This window comes from Rhineura floridana, chromosome 10 (genome assembly GCF_030035675.1).
Source record: "Rhineura floridana isolate rRhiFlo1 chromosome 10, rRhiFlo1.hap2, whole genome shotgun sequence".
Lineage (NCBI taxonomy): Eukaryota > Metazoa > Chordata > Lepidosauria > Squamata > Rhineuridae > Rhineura > Rhineura floridana.
The window spans coordinates 47,599,523-47,621,822 of NC_084489.1; the positions used below are offsets into that span (position 1 = coordinate 47,599,523).

The following is a 22,300-nucleotide window of genomic DNA, read 5'->3' on the forward strand; positions in this document are numbered from 1 at the left end:
GCCATGAATGGTTGCTCCTTTTTTTAAAGTAATATTAATTGTTGTGGTGGAATTATTTTTGATAGTCCTCTCTCTCCCTCCCCCTTCTCTCTCTCTCTCTCTCTCTCTCTCTGTGTGTGTGTGTGTGCTGTTTTATTCTATGGCTTTATTGCATTTATTGTTTGATTTAAAAATGTTTACACACTTACAAGCAGCAATTGAAAGTATAATACAAAAACCTAGCAGAAGCTAAAACTGGACAATCATAAAAAGGCTGGAGAAAGAGAAAAGCTTTCAGCTTAGAACAGGGACAGACAAAGTGGTCCCCTCCAGAAATTGTTGGCCATGCTGGCTGGGGCTGATGGGAGCTGGAGTCTAACAACATCTGACATGTACAACCTTAGCTACCCATGGCTTATACTGAAAAAGGACCGTAGACAGGGCCTGACAGATATCCACAGAGAGGGTGTTTCAGTGCTGTCACTGAAATAATCTTGTCTCTTATGCTCACTCACCTAATGACCTGAGATGATGGCACAAACAGCAAGGTCTCGAGAGATGACACCTGGAGCAGACGCATATTAGAGATGGAAGTAACCAAGTCCCAGACAATTTAGGCTTTAAAGGCCAAAACTAATATGATAAACTGAGCATGGAAACAAATAGGCTGTCAAAGAAGTTGATACCGAATTGGAGGTATATACTATCTGACAGGCACCCAGTGGCAAGTGGGCCCATTGGGACTGTTAGGACGTTAAGGCATAGAGGCCAATAGAAGGTGGAGGCAGAGCCAACAAAAGGCAGGTCCAATTAATACTAGTTTTGCCCCCATCATCCCCCTGCTGAGTTCTAGAAGGGCAACTCTGAAACTAAGGAGAAGGAAGCTGGCAGAGATGCCTCCTGGACAGGATGCAAGTAAGAAGGCAGGCAGGTGGAGGCTGGCTGAGGGCAGACAGAGGTTGATAGGGCAGTACCCCATTTGCCTTAATGGACCAGCCTCTCTACAAACACCAGACAAGTGTCTGGCTTACAAGAGAATTTAAGGTGCATGAATTTATGGGCACGGAGGAAGCTGTCTGCCAAATATTAGCTGTCTGCAATGGCAAATGGCAGCATGGGTGATCTCAATGGACTCGCTTGCTTCTACGTTGTGAAAAGGTAGCAGGAAAGTTCCAATTTTGGTGGCCAAATGGATTAGGTTCTTCATTTAAAAAATGCTTCATCAGGGCAGCTGTTGACAATCATTGCAACGCTACTTACTGAGAGAATGCTGAGGTTGCAATGAATGGACATGAAAAGGACAAGAACACAGGCTATAATGGGAATAGCTTATATGGGAGAGAGTAGTAACTCAAAGACCGCCTGCTCCCACATAAGCCTGCTTGTTTATTGAGATAATCTGAAGGGTGCCGTTTTTGGAGCAAAAAATCAAAAGGACAGCTGGATGGGTTGGTATGGTTCCCAGAATGTTTTGAAAAACTCTTTATCAAAGGTACATTTTTCATACAGTTTAGAACAAAAATTCATGCCATGGCAGTTTTTGGTGCCCTTTCCTATGGAAGTAGTTGATCCTCTGGGTGCCCCTGTCTAAGCAGGTGAAGCTGATGGAAATCAAAGATAGTCCTTAGGAACAAAGGACGCTTCCTTATACCGAGTTAGACCATTGGTCCATCTAGCTCAGTTTTGTTTATACCAACTAGCAGCAGCTCTCCAGAATTTCAGACATGGTTCTCTCCCAGCCCTATGTGGAGATCAGAGCTTGGAAAAGTTACTTTTTTGAACTACAACTCCCATCAGCCCCAGCCAGTGCCATGCTGGCTGGGGCTGAAGGGAGTTGTAGTTCAAAAAAGTAACTTTTCCAAGCTCTGGTGGAGATGCTAGGAATTGAACCTGGGATTCTGTATGCAATACAGATGTTCTACCACTGAACTACAACCTTTCTCAGTAGCATCATCCTGGCATTCAGATGCCCCCACCACAAGTGTTCACCTCATGCCTGTCCTTATGAGATATAGGTGCCCAGTTGTTCAATTCATGTCTTTTTCTGAACTGTTTTATTTCTGCTGATGGTTTCTGATCAGTGTTGTTCAAGTTTCTACAGTTGCAATTGGACCTTTTCATTGTTTTACTAATGTGGATGCTGACTTGAAAACTATCTAATTGAAAGGCAGGCTAGTAATGTTTTAAGATATCTGGTAACAAATGATCTGGAGACTCACCTAAGGTGGAAGTCATCTTGACAAAGAAAGCAATGAGAGAGTAGGCAGATCTATTACTTTTAAGTCTAATGAATCTGGGCATCCAGCAGTGCAGATAATATAAAGCTTTTAAGTGGGTTCTGTAACAATTGCAGGGATAGGGTTGGTTCCTGGCAGGATAAACTACTACTCCTTCCACATTAAGGCAGTGAAAGACTCCTCTCCCCAACACATTTCCCATATTTTATGGGCAGAGGATAGAACCAACAACCATTTCCATCTCAAGTGAATTATAGCTGTTTGATAACAGCCTAGATTGTAAAAGAAACCACCACTATTTTGATAATTGTAAGAGCTTGAAAGTAATTTATAACTGTCTAAGGCTCTAACTTTGTATGTACTTAGGATGTGAAGGAGAAGACCACTCAGCACAGATGAGTAGGTTTCAGCATAAAGATTTAGTATACTATAATTGTAAGCACTACCAAAATAAAAGCCATAATCACTTTAGAAAGCTGTTTAAACCCCTAATAAAAGGATGTCTCAGCTTGCCTAAGGAATTAAAGGGCATTTGCAACCATCCGTTTTAGAGTTTCTCCTGAAGTATAAGATTAATGCAATTAACACCTTGCAATAATTGTCATGTTTAGGCCTCTGGATAAGTGCTGCACTTTGTATTTCAGGTACCCAGCTTGGAAAATAGCAAACCGTAGACCATCTCTGCCCATTCCTGTCTAGTGCTGTAAGTAGTTGCAAGTTCAAAAGTTATATCATTTTAAAATTAGCTCCTTTTAATATCTCAACAAATATTCATGCTTGCTGGTTGGAATATTTTACATTCAGAATAAGACATACTTTTAAACATCAAAATACCATCCTATAGGCATAAAACCATCTCCAAAGAGATCAGTGTAGATAATCACTTTCACAATTTTACTCTGTTGAATTATTTCTTTTGCACAATTGTTCCCAAAATGAATTTGGTACTTAAGGCATACTCATTCCTTATTGGATCCTGGCAAGATTGGGATTAGGCCTGAGACACCTCTCACTGTAAACAGAATTTACCAACTGAATTGAGGAGAACACATCAATTTGAACAAAAGATCTCCTATGTACCCATCCCCATTACCTGAGGGAGGACCCAAGGGATAATGGAAGCCCAAAACCTGTTCTCAGTCTTACCACTGATAGAATCCTGGAAGCCAAGTAATGACTAATTCTTCTCTGCCCTGAGATCTTATGATAAAAGGCCGGGTCACAAATGTCTGTTAAATAAATAAGCCCCACTCCAGAACGATTGAGCTGAGCATCACAATAGACATGGGGCAGGAGTTCCATGATCAGGAACATCAGACCATTGGCCCATCTAGCTCAGTATCGTGCTCGCTATCTGGCAATGGGTCTTCAGGGTCTCAGACAGGATCTTTCCAAGCCCTTCCTGGAGATGTTGGGGACTGAATCTGGCCCTGCTACATGCAAAGCATGTCCTCTACTACTCAGCGATGGTCTTTCCCCAATCAGGGCTTCCCACGTTCAGTTGGGGACCTCCCACATTTTTTGTTTCAAAATCCAGAGCAGGCACTAGGGCTAAAATTGGTGTGGGGTTATTAATGATTTGAGTAACCCTTTCTCTTGTCTTTTGTACTGATCTGCTGCCTTATTCTGGTTGTGGGTCTTAAACAAAAAACGTTGCTAAAACTATAATATACTGGGGGAGGAACCTGCCGGAAGATCCGAACCACAGAGCTCCCACAACATATCTACTTAAGCCCCAAGTCACACTCACATGAGTGCTTAAAGGCAACTGTACACACAAGATTTCCTTCTTAGCCTCCCTTCATTTGACTAAATGTCATGTGAAACTTTTTAAAGTAGCATTTGAGTACAATACGCTTATCGCAAGCAATGAATGCGGAAATTACTGGATCCTGGCCCAGTGGATATTCCCTACTCAAACGATCAAGCTTTTTTAATAATAATAAAAAAATCAGTTTACTTATCAAAATACAATAAACAGAAGCCCACAATAGCTGTGAAAATGAAATAAAGAGGAAAAAGTTTACTGTGGATTATCTCAATTGTCATAATGCTGAAAAGCCTCAAGCTAATTAAACAAAAACCGATATCCCATTGTCCCAGATACTGTGTAATCACAAAGTGTGAGAGGCAGGTCCAGAGGACATCTGTCACTGTTAGAAGAGGTGCATTGTTGTTCTCCTTCACAAGCTTTGGCTTAATAGGAATACTGAAACTAGAAGTTCAAGCCCATCATTTTCTTCCTCCTGACAACTGATATTGCTTTCATGCATCGGGGGGGGGGGATTTCTTTCATATTTGGGATTTTTGAGATTTCAGATTTTTTTCCCTGGTTTGGAGAAAATTCAAATTATTCTTGGAAATACATCGTCACTAAAGGAAACTTTTTTTAAAAAAAGTGCTTCCCAGGTAACAATTGGTTTAGGGAAAATAGTCTATCTGCCCATCTCAGAATTTAAAAACTTGTTTGAGGGAGGTTCTTCTCCTGTTTCAATTGCAGTGACGTGTTTTTCTGGAAATTTTTGAATTTGGATACTTTCTAGATAGTTTTACTCTATCCTAAATCAATGAAGATCTGATTTGGCATGTTTATTTGACTGACATTTAGTTTAAAAAAATTAAATTAAAAGTCTGCTATGTTAATTCTGTGTTCTGCATTTGATGTTTTCCCCCAGTACAAAACTAAGGGTAGAAACACACTCACTGTTCTGCCGGTTCCAGTGTGCTTCCACCTCTCTCTTCTGAAAACGGGGGCACACGACGTTAGTCAAACCCCATCCCTTTTTACTGTAAAACCTGATGGAAGTAGCTTGAGTGCTTTTCTAAACAAAATCAGCTCTAAAGAGATTTCACAACTGACTGGTAGATCAACCCATTTCTCTTCCAGGTGTGGCCAATGGAAATGCTTTGCTGTGGCGACTAGTGTGTTCATTTTTGTTGTTATGTGCCTCCAAGTCAACTGCGACTTATGGCGACCCTATGAATCAGCAACCTCCAAGAGCATCTGTCATGAACCACCCTGTCCAGATCTTGTCAGTCTGTGGCTTCCTTTATGGAATCAATCCATCTCTTGTTTGGCCTTCCTCTTTTTCTACCCCCTTCTGTTTTTCCCAGCATTATGGTCTTTTCTAGTGAAGCATGTCTTCTCATTATGTGACCGAAGTATGATAACCTCAGTTTCATCATTTTAGCTTCTAGTGATAGTTCTGGTTTAATTTGTTCTAACACCCAATTATTTGTCTTTTTCATAGTCTAATGAAAATTCAGATAATTGGTCAGTTGCCTGCTTTGGATGGGGTCGTACTCCCTCTGAAAGAGCAGGTCCGTAGCCTGGGGGTGCTCCTGGATCCATCTTTGTCACTAGAGGCCCAGGTGACCTCAGTGGCTACGAGTGCCTTTTACCAGCTTCGGCTGGTAAGACAGCTGCAGCCGTTTCTGGACCAGGATAGCCTGACCGCTGTTGTCTACGCACTGGTAACCTCCAGGCTGGATTACTGTAATGTGCTCTATGTGGGGCTGCCCTTGAGATTGGTCCAGAAGCTGCAGCTGGTGCAAAATACAGTGGAGAGACTGCTCACTGGGGCAGGATATCGCCAACATGGCACCCCACTGCTGAAAGAATTGCACTGGCTGCCCATTTGCTACCAGGCCAAGTTCAAGGTTCTAGTTTTGGTGTACAAAACCTTATACAGCTCGGGACCAGGATACCTGAAAGACTGTCTTATCCCTTACATACCCAGTCGATCACTGTGCTCTGCAGGTGAGGGCCTCCTGCAGATACCATCTTATCAGGAGGTTCGTTCTGCACAATATAGGAAATGGACCTTTAGTGTGGCAGCACCTACCCTGTGGAATTCCCTCCCTTTGAATATTAGGCAGGCTCTGCTATCTTTTTGGCACCTTTTGAAGACTTTCCTCTTTCAGCAAGCCTTTTAGGTTGAGACCTATCCCAGTCTGCATCTGTGTTAGAATTGTTTAATATGTTTTTTAATAATATTTTTAACCCTTTTTAAAAAATTTTTTCAAATGTTTTTAACACTGATTTGTTTTAATGTATTTTAAGATCTGTTCTTATGATGTTTTAAAGTGCTTTTAGCGCTTTGTTTGCTGCCCTGGGCTCCTGCTGGTAGGAAGGGCGGGATACAAATTAAATAATAAATAAATAAATAAAATGAAATATTTGATTGGGGGGAAGGGAATTAGTAAAGCACACTTAGCACATTTAATACTTACAGTCAAATAAATTCAGTCCTTTTCTTAGAAATTACTTTTATTGGGATATTTATAAATATATATTGCAAATATAACAAATCAATAGTATATATTTCCTTTACTTAGATTTGGGTGGAGCGAGGAAGAAGAGCTTAAAACTGTTTGAATGCCCAAAGAACTGTGTGCACACATATAAGTGCTTCCTAAGGAAACTCGCCTGGAAATTTTCATTTTAGATATGACAAATTATGCCCATTCCAGTTGTCCAAGTTAGCTTATATTGTATTCACTGCATTACTATTAATTTTATAAAACTATGTATTTCTATAAATGGAAACTTTTCTGTGGAGAAATACTACAGTGGGAAATTCTCCAGAATATTGTCTATCCCATGTCACTGGTTAATGTAGAAAACAGTGAACATGTCAAGTTTACTGTTCCTAGACAGCATGGAAAATAGGTATGCCCTCTCTGGTTGCTAAGGCGTGTCAGCCCCATGGGCTTCCACACCTCATTCCAGGCGAAGAAGGTACCCAGGATCTCTGAAATAAGTTGCTGGAGTGCTGGTGAAGCTTGGAGGCTTACAGAAATTGGGACATAAGAACCCTGCTGGCTCAGGCCAAGAGTGCATGAAATCCAAAATTCTGTTCTTGCAGAGGCCGATAAGATTCCTAGGGGAAATTGGGGATTGCAGCAAACAGAGGAAACACATAGCAGAAGGCGAAGTTCCTAGAATGTATACCAGACCTGCCTAATCCTCAGTCTTCACTGTGTCAGCCAATCACCGGTACACATCTCTATTTACTTCTGTGCCACAAGATGGCTCATATAAGCTCCGTTTGCTTTCTCAGAAAGGTCTCTGCCTCGAGTCCTCAACACTTGCCTGGTTTGCGTGTTATAGTAAGACTTGCCAGGTAAGTCATCATCTGATACAAACGTTGGCTTTGGCCTAGTCACTAGGTATGACAAGTTCTGTCAGTTTCGGTTCTCTCAGTTTCTCATTCTTCCAATCTTAAAATTCAGTTCTACACATTTCTGCAGCAATTTGCCTTTTTTTTTAAAAAAAAAATCCTCATGAAAATTCTTCAGCATTTTAGTGTGAATTTCCCCTAATAAGCTAATTTTTGTAGGCAGTTTCATGTACACATTTTTGTAAGCGCCTTCTTATTACACAATGCATATTTGTATGCTATTTTCACTCATATGTTCATTTTTATGCACACTTTCCCCTAACGTATGCATTTTTGTAAACATTGCTTGGTTGGCAAACTGCATTGCAAAATTTGAATAAGTGCATATTTTGAAAGCTGGTCATGTTTCCATTCTCATATCGTTTCAGAAAGTGCGAATTTGATAGATTCAGCTTCAAATGCAAACTGAATCCATTTTTTTGCCCATCCCTAGTGCACACTGCTCAAATTGCACCCACCCCATTCATCCCTTTGCCAAGCCTGGAGGAAACAACCATGACCAGAGCCAAAGTCCATCCTTGGCCTATTGCTTTTAGTTTGGGAAAAGCAAGTTATAAGTGCCCGTTTGCTCATAACACTAAACCAGGGCTACAGTTTGTTTCCTCTTAGCTCAACAAAGGGGGAAGCACGCACCATCATACTGCTTGTTCAAGATAAGCCATACTTTGATTCTCTCCATGGGTTACACAGTTACATGTGAACAGGGCTACTATAGAAGCAGCTATGTATTTATAAGATACAAATGCAATTTACTGGACTATTTTACTAATAATTATGTATATTTGCATTGCAAAGAGCTGGATCAGATGACTTCATCTCAGATTGTTAGCCAACAAGCCTTTTGACTGTACACAAATCCCCTTTGCTCCTTCCCTCTATATGAACTGTGATTAAACAAGGAAATCACTCATGAACCATAGTTTCGCATTTTGTCCAAACCAGGAAATTCTGGTTACCAGCTTCAAAATAAGCTAAGATCTTAAACTAACATTAAGCTACAGTTTAAGATCTTGGCTTGTTCTGAAGCTGGCAGGAACAGTTTCTCAGTTCAGATAAAAAGGGAAACTATGGTTATTCAGAAACTTCATTTAATTGTGTCTCACATAAACAGAGGAGATAAGGAGCTGCATGAGCAGGCAAAAGGCTTGTTCATTTCTCAATTTGCTAATCTCTGATATAATTACCTGAATTAACTAAATGTGTACATGAGACAGAAACTATATGGATTATTTCATGTATAAAACATTTCCCAATCAGACTAGGCAGTGGTGAGATTGATATTTCTGAACCCAGTCTTCACTTGCAAAGGCAGGGATATATCCATGTAGCTTTATCATCACATAAATACAATGATAAGAAGAGGCCAAAGTACTTGTTGTTTCAGTTTCAGGTGCATCTTGCTTAATCAATAGATTTGACCCAGGGTGGCAAGACACAAATTATTCTTGTAGTAACATACACACACATTGCACACCTTAAAGCCACCACATATTACATGGACCATTTGGCCAAGCTTTCGAGGAGGTAAAAATTTGTCCAAAGTTCCTCACGATAAAACATTCATAGAAAAAATGATTTTAAGGAAGAGATCCTAAATACATTTAGTAGGGACTAAGACCCACTGGATGCAGTGGTCCATACTTTTGAAAATGCTGAGAAATGCAACACAGTAGCACTATTTCATACACTTCCTAAAATAACTGAACGGCTTATTGTTGTGCTTATTGTAAAAAGGTACTGAGACTGCATGAGAGACATTCAAATTCATGGACTTCAGCGCAAAACTGAAAAATTACAGTATTTTGTAATACATTTTTGTTTGGCAATCTGCCTTTTTAAAACGTCATGCCAGTCTCCCTGGATTATTTGGGATCTTATCAACCAGTTAAGTAGGGAATGTACTGCTTGACCTTTATGGCTGGATGGAGTCTACAAGGAAGTTCCCTCTGACTCTTAAAAGGATGCCAGCGAGTAGGCCTTTTTTCAAGTTTACAGAAAAAACTGTTTAAAGAATAATGATCGGTTTCCAAAGAGGTAAATATCCCATATTTTAAACATGTCGCTGGTTTGTACATATTAAAATACTGTATGGAATCAATGAACAGAGGGAGTACCCCAGGTGTTTATTCCATCCCTTTGGAGATTCCACCTCCTAGACAATAACTGAGTTGACTGCACTCATGCTGTGTTACATTCATAATTTCAAGGTCTTTGCAGCCGTAAAATGGAGTGTACTAACTTTGATGGAATTCTGCCAGTTTAAGCTAGTAAAGAGCTTGGAGGATTCTCTCAGTGACTCTATGAATCCTTTTTTTCCTTTGGCGGCACAAGTAGTAACAGCAATAGAAACAAAGGCAATCCTTTTTTCTCTACGGCTCCTCCTCCAAAGGCTGTTCAAGCTTTCCTCTGCCTGCTGTTTACATTTTAAAAAGTGCCCATGCGCATTAACTGCATCAGCACAATTATAATCTTATCTTCTTTAGCCCTAATAAATCAGAAGGAGCCCAGGCACTCCAAGGTCTGCTGATATTTGCAGGAAGCTCCATGAGTAATTACAACTAGATTTTTCTAAAAGAAAAGCTTGAAGAAATTTTAAAACATCTTAGCCACGGGTGAAAAACCTTTTCCACCCTGAGGGCCACACTCCCTTCTGGGCCATCTTCCAGGAGCCACACGCCAGTGGTGGGCAAAGCCACAGGCAAAGGTGGGCAGAGCAATGAATGCAGGCTTTACCTTTGTACAGTAGGCTAGTTTCCACACACACCTCTCTCTATCCTACATCCAGGCATTATCAGACTTTAATGTCACATTCTGGCCAGGTAGAAATACTAACGAATGGTTTGAAGCAAGGCCAGTGAGAGATGTGACCTGGGGAGAAAGGGTGTGGCTGAGAACTGGGATGTGGCCTGGGGAGAAAATCAAGAGCCAGATAGAGAAGCCTGGAGGGCTGCATTTGACGCCTGCGTCTGAGGTTCCCCGCTCCTGAACAAAGTCTTGGATCATATATTCAGGCAGTGGGAAAGCTGACATACCATGGTGGAGGAACAGTGCAACTCTCTCTCCATTACCATGCAGATGCTTTCCAGTGTGAACTAAGCCTTCCACATGAACCAGGCCTCCACATCACCAGCTGTTCATATGGAAAGCATGAGTCATCCTGGAAGGAACTTGTGTTACTTCTACTGTCAGAGGCTGTAAGCCTCCGAATAACAGCTGGTGGAAAGCACATGCGGAGAGAGTGCTGTTGCACTCAAGTCCTACTTGTGGGCTTCCCACTGTGAGAACCAAATGCTGGACTAGATGGGTCTTCTGCGTGATTCAGCAGGGCTTTTCTAATCTCCTGTTCCTCTGCCGTGTTGTTTTAACACCAGCAACAGTTACATGTAGGGAGGAGGGCTAAAAGAAATTGACTTCTAAATTTGTGAAGAGTCTTTCTTTGTTCAGCAAAAACTACACACAGTGCTCAGCTATGGCACTATTCCTCCCCTCCAACCCTCACAACCAAGGTATCAATGAAGCATGCATTACAACATGCCTGAAGGCACAACATCTGTCATACATTGTTGCTTAAGCCACAATCAGCATGACTAAACAGAAGGGCAAATATCAACAGCAGCATGCTCATGCACACTCCGTTAGCATCACCATGCAGATGATATGAGGAAAATGCTACCCAAGCCAAAAATAGTATTCCATACAGTTTGACACAAACTGACTCCAATTGTTTATTAAAAAGAGTTCTATTACTACTACTACTATATTTAGTGACTTACTTATTTTCCGTTAACACATCTGGTATAGCACAGTGGGGAGGAGAGCCTGGCTGGGAGTCCAGAGTCTGTGAGTTAAAATCCCAGCTTGTGTCTCCCGGGTGTCAAGGGCCAGCTAAAGATCACCCCCACAGGGGTTACGTGCCCTGCCACCTGTGCAGCCGTGGGCAAGCTGCATAGCCCCAAGAAGCCCAGTTGCCCCCCAGCTAGCAGGAAGGGGCTGGCTTGTGCAGCTGTGGCAAGTTGAGCAGGCCCTAGCCAGCTGGGGAGGACTAGCCTCAGAGGGAGGGAATGGTAAACCCCCTCTGAATACCACTTACCATGAAATCCCTATTCATAGGGTAGCCATAAGTCGGAATCGACTTGAAGGCAGTCCATTTTTATTTTCTGTTAGAAACAGAGGAAGAATGCCATTTTAAAATATCAGTAAATTAACAACTTATTATAATTTAGGTCAGTAGTTTGTGACATGACTTGCATCCAGACCACAAGTGGTAAACTGCTGAGTTTCTAGCAGTCAAAAACACACTAATGTTTAATGTGCAATACACCTTTATCTAGGCGGCTGAAAAACTATTAATTTCCCCTAGAATAATTGAAGTGGTTCAAAATATTATCTACCATTTCCTATCACTTTTTTTCAGTTTTGCAGGAATGTCATTTTTTTTTACCAAAATTAGTTCTGGCCAGGCACACACACTCTCTCTCACTCTCTCACACACTCTCTCACACACTCACTCTCTCACATTCACTCTCTCCCCCTCTCCTCTCCCCCCTCCCCCTCTCTCTCCCCTTCTCCCCCCCTCTCTCTCACACACACACTGCCCAATACTTCTTCAAAGAGAGATTTAAAAGAAGAATAAGGGAATGAAGAATCAAACTTTCTACCGAACAGAGTTATTGTAACAGGCCTGGGGAACCTATGGATCTCCAGATGTTGCTGGATTCCAGCTCCTATCAATCCCAGCCAGCATGGTCAATGGTCAAGAATGATTGGAGCTGGAGTCCAACAACATCAGGAGGGCCTCAGGTTACCTGCTCCTGCTGAAACACTTAATGAGATGATGTATATGAAGCAGAGCTTGGAAAAGTTACTTTTTTGAACTACAACTCCCATCAACCCAGTCCAGTGGCCATGCTGGCTGGGACTGATGGGAGCTGTAGTTCAAAAAAGTAACTTTTCCAAGCTCTGATATGAAGTGTGTTGACTACTGAGGAAAAAGTGCTATATGAATGCTAACAAAATGTTTGAAGTTCCTTTTTTTTAAAAAAAAAACACCCACACATCAGAAATTGTGCATAAAAATATCACAAATCACTATCTCTTATCACTTCAGAGAAGTACTCTATGGTTGCTAAGCCAGAAAGTGATGGCTGTGCCAAAATGTGAGCATTAACCATCAAGTAGATATGTGGACTTACATTAGTGGCCTTAGGGAGAGCCAATAGGGTGTAGTAGTTGTTAATCAGAAGATGCAGTCGGGGTCAGTCCATATTATGCCAAATTCTGGCCTAGGCATTAACCTTCATTGGATTCTTCAATCCTGGTTTAATTCGCTTAGCAGCAACCCCATGGCACAAGGAGCAAAGTATCACCAATAAAAAAAACACAAACTCAAAACTGTAACTGACACAAACAATATTACAGCTGACTGACCAATCAGTCAGGATCCAAACAGGCCAGAATTTGGCATAATATGCACTGACCCTGATCAGTCCTAGTCAGACAGAGGACCAGGAAGACCCAGATCAAATCCCTACTCAGCTATGAAGGTCACTGGGTGATACTGGGCCAGTCATTAACTCAACCTATCCAACTTTGAAACTGTTATGAGGATAAAGGGGGGGGAAAGGCACACCATGTACAATACATTGGAGGAAAGGTGAGCTATAAATGCAAAAAAAAAAGGAATTGGCACTGCCAACCCCCAACATAAAAAAATTGAATAGATGGGAGGGAACTGGAGCACAACCCAGAGAGGACTTGGGGACAGACCTAAAAGCATCCTTCTCTCCATGCCACCTTGCAGGTCTTTATTAGTAACAAATTATGCCACTGCTACGATAAACTCTTTTGCCTAAATAACAAATTAAGCCCCCTCATCAAAGGATTATTGTACAGAATTCCTTGACCCCATTCACACAGCTACATTTCCCTGGAAAAAATCATGAAATCAAATCTGTCTGTAGTGTAGATATACCCCAATAATTTATACACTGTTCAGTCCAACACCACTTCCTGCCTCAATGTATATGAATCAGATCGAAGTCAATCTAGCCTAGAATAGTCTACACCAGGGGTAGGGAATAGGATCAGGCCAGCAAGCAAGACAAGACCTCCCTGCCCCCCTCCCCATGAGTTATTTTGACAGATAAGTGGGGCTCCCACCTATCAATCATCTGACATCAGGTGATCCATAACAAAAATAAAAAATATTTCACAGGCGCAAATTGAGTTGCACCTACAGAGGAAGATCTTTGGCTTTGCTGGCTTCAATTTAAGCCAGTGCTGCAAAGGGATACTGGGGCTTCCAGCAAGCCCTGCCTTTGGGCTTTCTGTAAGTGCAGATCCCAGCCACCTTGCCCTAAGAGCAGATCAGCTGACATCAGGAACTCCATAGCGTCGCTGATCCCAGTAGCTGTTGCTGATCCCTGTAGGCATCCTGTAAGTGCCAAATGGTTGTGCGGCACTAAAAGAAAGCATACTTTAGATAGGCATCAGGAAGTCTGATAGGGAATCCCATAGTGCAGCTGATCCCAGCTGGCTTGCTATAGGCCCCGATGGGGAACTTCATAGCACAGTCGATCACTGCAACAGGGAGCATGAGACCTACTGCATGCAATACATATGCTCTGTCACTGAGCTCTGGCCCTTCCTGTATTCAATGAACAAGCCCCATTCTGTCTACTTTATGAGATCTGGAGCTATTTTGCCTGAGGCAAAATGGCTGTTGGACTGGCCAGATAAACAATGCAGTTATCAGCTGTTCCACAAGCTAGTAAATATATAATACCTTTATGAGTTCTTTTGGCTCACTTCCTTCATCCACAACAATCATTTGGGCTCTTCCATTCCGCTCATTGTCCCGAATGCCCATAGCAACCTGAGTAGCTTTGAGGCGCTCATATTTATTGCATGTAGAGCCACACCACTGGTAGATCACCTAGAACCAAACAGAGATGTTTTCAGTCATCAGAATTAATCAGGAGGAGGATTTAAGGGTAGCGTCCAACATCCCAGGAGCATTACAAAAAATCCAAATTCTCTGTTGGGACTCAGCTGCAGAAATTTGTTAATACTGGCTGCACTTGGATGCCATGATAATTCTGGTTTATTCTGGTTTATTGTGACGGGAACAAGCCTAGGATTTACACACTTCCCATCACCATCCCTCTGGTATGGTGGCAGCAAGGAGACTGGAAGCTTTTGTTTCCAATTCCAAATAACCACAATTTAGCATTATGTCCAAGCACTAAATTGTGGTTAATCATAACTACAGTTTATTGGAACAACCATGATTTATTGTGACATCCAAAAGCAGCCATGTCTACAGATTACATATAGATCAGATTAATTACAGATCAGTTGTGTCTACATGGTAGTATGATTCATAATTGTCTCTCTTGAACAACAGCATGGTTACTTCACATTATATAGTTGTTGCTATATGTATGGTTTCATTAAATACAAATAAGTAAATAAAAATAAGCAGTCTCTATTGTTTCCAGATCCAGAGCAAGACAAAGTGATCTCTAAAAAGGAGAAGCTTTACCAAATTATACAGCTATAAGAGTGGCTGTATACTATAGCCAGCATGGATTTTTTGCATTCCGCAGCATTAAATTGAAAATACCCCCCAGGTCATTCTGCTGCTTCCCATAAGCTCATGCCAAAACAAAACTTTACAAAACTTCTAGTCCTGAACTCAGAAATGCTTGCTTAACAACCGTCTAAGTTTTCATGGTGATACGCAAAACACTCTGAGAGAATTGAGAGCTCAAAGTTTAAAACAAGAGGGAAAAAACTCAGACCCCTGTTGGACCTTTTTATCAGTGGTCTCATACTGTGTTGAAACTAATTGAAAATCAGCCATGTTCACAGAGAACCTGGAATCCTATTACTGATCTTGCCCCATACTCTGACCTTCATCTTCTGCAGTTTAAAAGTTTAAAAAATGTCTGGCTGATTTGTAATTAATTTAAGAAAGTTAACATTGAAGTTCTAAAAGCCAGACTCACAGCTGTTTGGCTTGGCTAAACAGGTGGCCACACCCACGCCAGATATTTATTTAACTTTAAACTAGGTTGCCAGGTTCAGGGCCTGAGACTGATCCTGTATCTTTAGGAGATGAGAAAGCAGCCAAGTACAGGTGTTCTTGCAACACTGTAATGGGAAAAACCACAAGGTGGAATTCTCCCTTCCCCCTGCACAACTTCTACAGATACCGAAGACCTCTTGGAGGCTGGGCCTGGCATATGAGTGTTTAGAGGTAGAGGCGAAAGTGGCTGGAGCAACAGATATGACTTACTTTTATACAGTAGACCAGCTTTTCTCATCCTTTGGGTCTCCAGATTTTGTTGGACTACAATTCCCATCAGCCCCAGCCAGCATGGCCAATGGTCAGGAATGATGGGAATTCCTAGTCCAGCAACATCTAGGGACTCAACGGTTGGGAAAGGCTGCTGTAGACTGCATTCCAAGGCATGCAGAAGTTGGAGGTTTCTACACGTACAAACACATCTCTCCATCCAGGCAATCATGAGGCATTATCACAGTTCAATGAGACATTCCAAGCAGGTAAAAGGACTTGTGCAGAGCTGGACAGATGGACCTGGGGGGATGCATTTGCCCCCCAAGCCTGAGGTTCCTCACCCCTGACTTAACCAGTTTAATTTTCAATCAGTTATATCTCTATCAATGTGTATTTAGCTTCGAAGAAGAAAAAAATACTTTCCCTGGTATTTGCGTATCTCACAGCAGGTGCCATCTATGTGTGAGGGAAGGGCGAATGGAGTTATGTTGCCTGCTATCGGCAGTTACATTAAAAAATAATTACTATTTTTTAAAAAAAACTTGGGCAACCCTAAATGCCTTGTCTCCCTAAAAATATTTTCATTGTATTGAGTTTCTTGTACACCACTTAGAGACAACTGTGATTAAGCAGTATATACATTGTCAAAATAAATAAAGGTTTAAATCTGCCTGAACCTTTCACTCATCTGAGGTGCACCTTGCAGTTCTACCACCGTGTAGGTCAGGGGCAGGGAACCTTTTCAGGCCAAGGGCCACTTTCTCATCTGGACAATCTTCTGGTAGCCACATGCTACTGGTTGGCAGGGCCAAAGGCAAAAGGGTAACATGTACAATAGGCTAGTTTCTATGGACACTCACACACAGCTTTGTGCACTGTAGGCAAGCAAGAATCATTATCAGAGATCAAACAACACATTCCAGCCAGGCAAAATCACTCAAGTATGGCTGGTGAGGAGGGTGCTCTAGGAGGAATCCCAAGGGCTGGAGAGAGAGGCCTGGAGGGCCATATTTGGTCCCCAGGCCTGAGGTTCCTAACCCCCAATCTAGGTAGTGACTGGAAAAAGGGCTTTTTCCCCTGTTTTGACACCCATTATACAGAATGCCCATTCCAGAGACGCTTGCCTGACATCAGTGCTGGCTCCAAGTTTTGAAGGCCCCTTGGGAAAGCCACCTTCCATGCGCCCTCCCTCCCTTAGTGAGTCTACCTCCTCACACCCTTCATCAGCACCTGGTACCAACTACTTGGTTGCCAGGCAGAGACCCAATGACCAAGCAATCCGTGAAATCTCCTGCTCCTCCTTCTCACCACTACCATTCTGTACACTACCAGTGAACTCAGATATTCTCTAAGTGTGGATCCTTATGTACCTAAAATGGCATTATCCACACACAAAAGGGAAATGTGAGCAGGCTTGGGGTAACCCAAAATGTCACAGAAATGCAAAAAAGTTTTTTAAAAAACCCTAAGGGGGGGGGAGACCAAAGCCCCATGAAAGCTGATCACATCCAGTAGGCACAGATTACTTATTGACTGTTGTAGGGGTTGTAGAAAATGGGGGGGGAGAAGTGGAATATCTTGGAAGAGGGCCTGAGGGCTAGCAGGCTTACCCCCTGACCAAGAGCACTCCACGCTGCAATATTTTGTTACAGGTCCCACTTGTTTTAAAGCCCAAATTGCATTCTAGAGAAAAGTTCTTTCTGCTGTAGCTAGTAGCATCCCTTTGCTAATTTTACAAAGTACTCTACATTTTCATTATCTTATTTGTATGGTATTTATTGGTGACTAGTACATATAGTTCTGCAAATGAAGCAGAATATTCTCATTTAGCAATGCTAGTGTGAGTTTGCTAAGGAAAGTTTGCCAAAATAATCATGTTAATTGTTTAGTAAAACATCTAGGGTTGACAGGTCCATGGCCTGAGACTGATCCTGTATCTTTAGGAGAAGAGAAGGTCAGCCAAGTGCAGGTGTCCTTGCAACCCTGTAATGGGAAAAACCACAAGGTGGAATTCTCCCTCCCCCCTCCACAACTTTTAAAGATATAGAACACCTCTTGGAGGCCAGGCCTGGCAACCAAGAGGTCTTCTGTATCTTTAAAAGGTGTGCAGGGTGGAGGGAGAATTCCACCTTGTGGTTTTTCTCATTACAGAGTTGCAAGGACACCTGCACTTGGCTGACTTTCTCTTCTCCTAAAGATACAGGATCAGTCTCAGGCCAAGAACCTGGCAACCGTAAAAGCATCTGAATTTTCAGTGCTTCCTTCATGTGTAGTAAATGCCATACTGATGGAACACATGCAAAATCATGTAAGGATATGAAGTGATAAAATCTCAACACCTCAGGTAAAAGAGAAATACCTCAAAACAAGAAAATTTTAAGGTTCAAAGAATGTCTGGAAATATAATGTATGAATAAGCAGCATTATTTAACGGAAGATATATTTGCAATACAGTCCTGATCCAGCTATAAAAGTAAATCAAGAAGATGTGAAAGTTGTTGTGTGTTTTCCCCGTCACACCTCTAAAGTAATTTACCACACTATCTAATAAATTGTATTACTGAAATCTCTAAATTCCTCAGAAGACACCACTGAAAATGACATGATGGAGCTGAATAATCCTTCAGCGCACAAAACCAGCACATTCTGATGTGACCTATTGAAATGCAGTATTCTGGGAGTCCTCCTTGATTCCAAGCTGTTACTGGAGATTCATGTCACTTCTGTTGCTAGGGGTGCTTATCCCAACTTAGGCTGGTTTGCCATCTACAGCTGTTCCTAGACGGGGATAACCTGGCCTCAGTTGTCCATGCTCTGGTGACCTGCCACCTGGACTACTGTGATGCGCTGTACGTGGGGATCCAACAACATTTAGCTACCCTTGCTCTATAACAACTAACTGCATAAACGTATCCTAAACATCTAGCTACAAAACCATTTCCAGGAAAGTAAGTCCTCCAAAACAGCAGTCTCCCATCCATCTTCCAACTGAAAAAAAATGGACTATGTAGTATTTTTTAAAAGTTTTTAATATGTAGCATTAATATTTTTTCCCATGTCATTTTCAGGAGCTAACAAAATCAGACCCAATCCTAAACCATAAACAGATTTACATCTCTAGAAAACTCTCTTGAATTCTATGTTTTCATTGGCATTTTAACAGACAAATGGAAGGAGCATAATTAAACTAGTTAATCATGAGGAGGTGTGGGTAACAGCACAGCTGTTCCCTTCAACATATTGTTTTCTTGGAGCTCTACGCATGCAGTGATTTAACTCAAGAGTCTGCTTCCGTAATTTTCAGCTCTAGATGATGAGTGATATGGATTATTTAGGCCTCGCAGCGGGGAAGCTTGTGAAGCACAGAGGCCTGCTCTGAAAAGGCTTTATGAGCTTGGAAGGGTGACGTTTATCTGAATCTGCATATTTACAGAAGTAGCTTGTGGGGGCCCACAATTGTGGACATGCTATCTAATCTACAAAATTCTTATTCAGGAAAAAAAACCCGAGTCGTTCCTTCAGCACTATAGATCGGGATAAGAAACATGTGGCCCTCCAGATGTTGTTGGACTCTAGCTCCCATGAATCCCAGCCAGTATGACCAATGATGGTGTCGGAGTCTAACAACAGCTGGAGAGCCATAAGTTTCCCATCCTGCTTTTAGGACACAGCATCTTGCTTCTGCATTCTCTCTGCTCTTTTACAATAAACTGCTTACTCTCAGTTCTTCATAATGTTAAATCATGAGCATTCACCCTGAGGCTCATGTTAACCAGCTGATAATGAATAGTAGGCAAGACTCATGTCACTGTGTTAATCAAGGTTTTGTTTCTTGACCACACAGGGGAAGTAACCAAGATGGGACAACATAGCAAGTCTGATCCTAATTTTGTGAGAATACAATTTGAACAATCCTTCTCACATAATGGTGCCATTTCTGTCTTGTAATCAGAAACAAATTAGGATAAAGGCATTTTTATTTTGAACCGTTGCCTGGCTGCGATAATGGACTGGATGGGAGCTAACAAACTGAGGCTCAATCCGGACAAGACTGAGATGCTGCTGGTGGGCGGTTTCTCTGACCAGATAGTGGATATACACCCTGTTCTGGACGGGGTTACACTCCCCCTAAAGGAACAGGTTCGTAGTCTGGGAGTTGTTTTAGATCCTTCCCTGTCACTTGAGGCTCAAGTAGCCTCGGTGGCACGGAATGCGTTCTACCAACTTCGGTTGGTAGCCCAGCTACGTCCCTATCTGAGCAAGGAGGACCTAACATCAGTGGTACATGCTCTGGTAACTTCGCGATTGGACTACTGCAATGCGCTCTACGTAGGGCTACCTTTGAAGACAGTTCGGAAGCTGCAGCTCGTGCAAAACGCTGCAGCCAGACTGAAAATGAAGACCAAGCGGTCTGAACACATAACACCTGTTCTGGCACACTTGCACTGGCTGCCAATATGCTTCCGGGCCAGATTCAAAGTGTTGGTTTTGACTTATAAAGCCTTACACGGCGCGGGACCACAATATCTGCTGGAACGCCTCTCCCGATATGAACCTGCCCGTACACTGCGTTCTACATCGAAGGCCCTCCTCCGAGCTCCGACTCAGAGAGAGGCTCGGAGGGTGGTAACAAGAACTAGGGCCTTCTCGGTGGTGGCCCCTGAACTGTGGAATAGTCTCCCCGATGAGGTGCGCTTGGCGCAACTTTGCTATCTTTTCGGCGCCAAGTTAAAACCTTCCTCTTTTCTAAGGCATTTTAATCTAATTTTAATTTTAATTTAGTTTTAAATTTGCTATAATTGCTTTTCGATTTTTCATTTTCTTATATGTGCTCTTGTAGTATTATTATGGGTTCTTATTGTATGTATCTGTATTTTGCTGTAAACCGCCCAGAGAGCTATGCTAGTCAGGCGGTATAAAAATCTAACAAATAAATAAATAAATATTTATATACCAGTTTCTTTTTAATCTACCTCTTTCTTTCTTTATTTATTACATTTGTATCCTACTTTTTCTCCAAGCAGCTCAAGGTGGCACACAAACATGGTTCTCCTCCTCCCAATTTTATCCTCACAATAACCCGGTGAGGTAGGTTAGGCTGAGAGACAGTGAGCTTCATAACTGAACAGGGGTTTGAACCCTGGTCTCGCAAGCCCTAGTGCAACACTCTAACCACTACACCACACTGGCTGTTGCTGGAACCATTTTAGAGCACAAGGAATTTTAGCAAATAGGTTTTCCTCTTGATCTTTTATTTCTTTTTTTAATACTCAATCATTTGCTTAAATGCATGTGGTTAGCAGCAAGCCACCAATACTTGTGGTGCATGGTATTACGAGTTTAACAGCACAGAGAGGAAGGGTTCACAATGCACAGAAGATCCTGGTTTGGGGCTCAGACTTGATAATATGGTGGCATTTCCAGGATATTTTATTTGGTTTAGAAACCTTAATTCTGCGGCGACTTACCATTCCAAGATCAACAATGAAGCAGTCTCCTTTGTTGAAGCTGTCCCAGCTAAGAGGAACTTCTGTGGCTCTAACCACTCTCCGGCCTTTAATATGCAGAAGTCTTTGTGCGCTTAGGTCATTTGTGATAACATGCTTAAAACCTGAGGCAACACCACCTGCCTAAGTAAAGTGAAACAACTTGGGTTAGTTGGTTCCTTTGTCAAATATACAAAGACCCAGTACATGTACACAGCAGCTGATCAGACACCAAACCACATTTGCATTAACACAGAGAACTAGGGCCCCCAGCGTGATGCCCCTGGGTGCCACTATATCCTCAAGACACCCCCTTTGAAACCCACCAAGCCCCCCTGCCCATATCAATTTTTGTTGGGTAGGTTGCCTAGGTTTTTAGGATGTTGCTGCCTTTTTTCTGTTTTGGTTGTTTGTTTTGGGAGGTGTAGGTGTTTTGCCTGTTTCAGAGAGGGCTCTGAGCATGACCAGTTTTTCTTCTGTGAAATAAGCATTGTGTGGTGCCCATGACAGTTGCTTAGATTTCCAAAAGTGCCCCTGGGCATAAAACATGCAGGAATTCCTGCCCTAGCATTTAAAACCCAGACCCTAATTTCAGCCTCCAGATGTACAACAGGCAAACCAGGCTGCTGGACTAGGCCTTTGGTCTGAACATGTAAGGCTCTTCTTATGCTTTTTATGGGTTAGAGCTACATGTCTGCCCTTGTTCTTCATCCTCTCAGCATTCCATCAGTTCCTAAGGTGCTTTTCCCCTTATCAGCTGGTTGTTAAGTTTTTTTCATGAACTAGAACAATCACTCCATCAAATAGCAAGCTCATGTGGTGAGTGCTTACAGAAATGGAGTCAAAATGGAGCCACTGAGAAACAAGAGGACCAGCATGTTCAGGGGAACCCTGAGCTTTCCAGAAGTATACAAAGTCTTTTAAAGCACATAAATATAAGCAGACAAAGAAAACCCTACAACAGCCCTATGAGGATTAGAACCTACAGAATGTTGAGTGTCAGTGGGAGAAGAAAAATGGAAAAGCGAACAGAGGGAGGGGAATAGAATGCAGTATCCTGGAGAAAGGCATATCTGGTGGGCCGGCTAGATCCCTGAACAGGAGCACTCCTGT

General features: G+C 42.2%; 1 protein-coding gene across 1 annotated transcript in view; it reads right to left on the reverse strand.

The window, feature by feature from the left end:
- The window catches only part of SCIN (scinderin), a 78,333-nt gene that overhangs the window by 49,421 nt on the left and 6,612 nt on the right, over positions 1-22,300 (reverse strand). Inside the window, exons 3-4 of the mRNA XM_061586050.1 lie at positions 21,170-21,331; positions 14,184-14,333 (exon numbers count right to left, since the gene is read on the reverse strand). Of these exons, the coding sequence (XP_061442034.1) occupies positions 14,184-14,333; positions 21,170-21,331 (312 nt within the window). The remainder of the gene's footprint in view (positions 1-14,183; positions 14,334-21,169; positions 21,332-22,300) is intronic.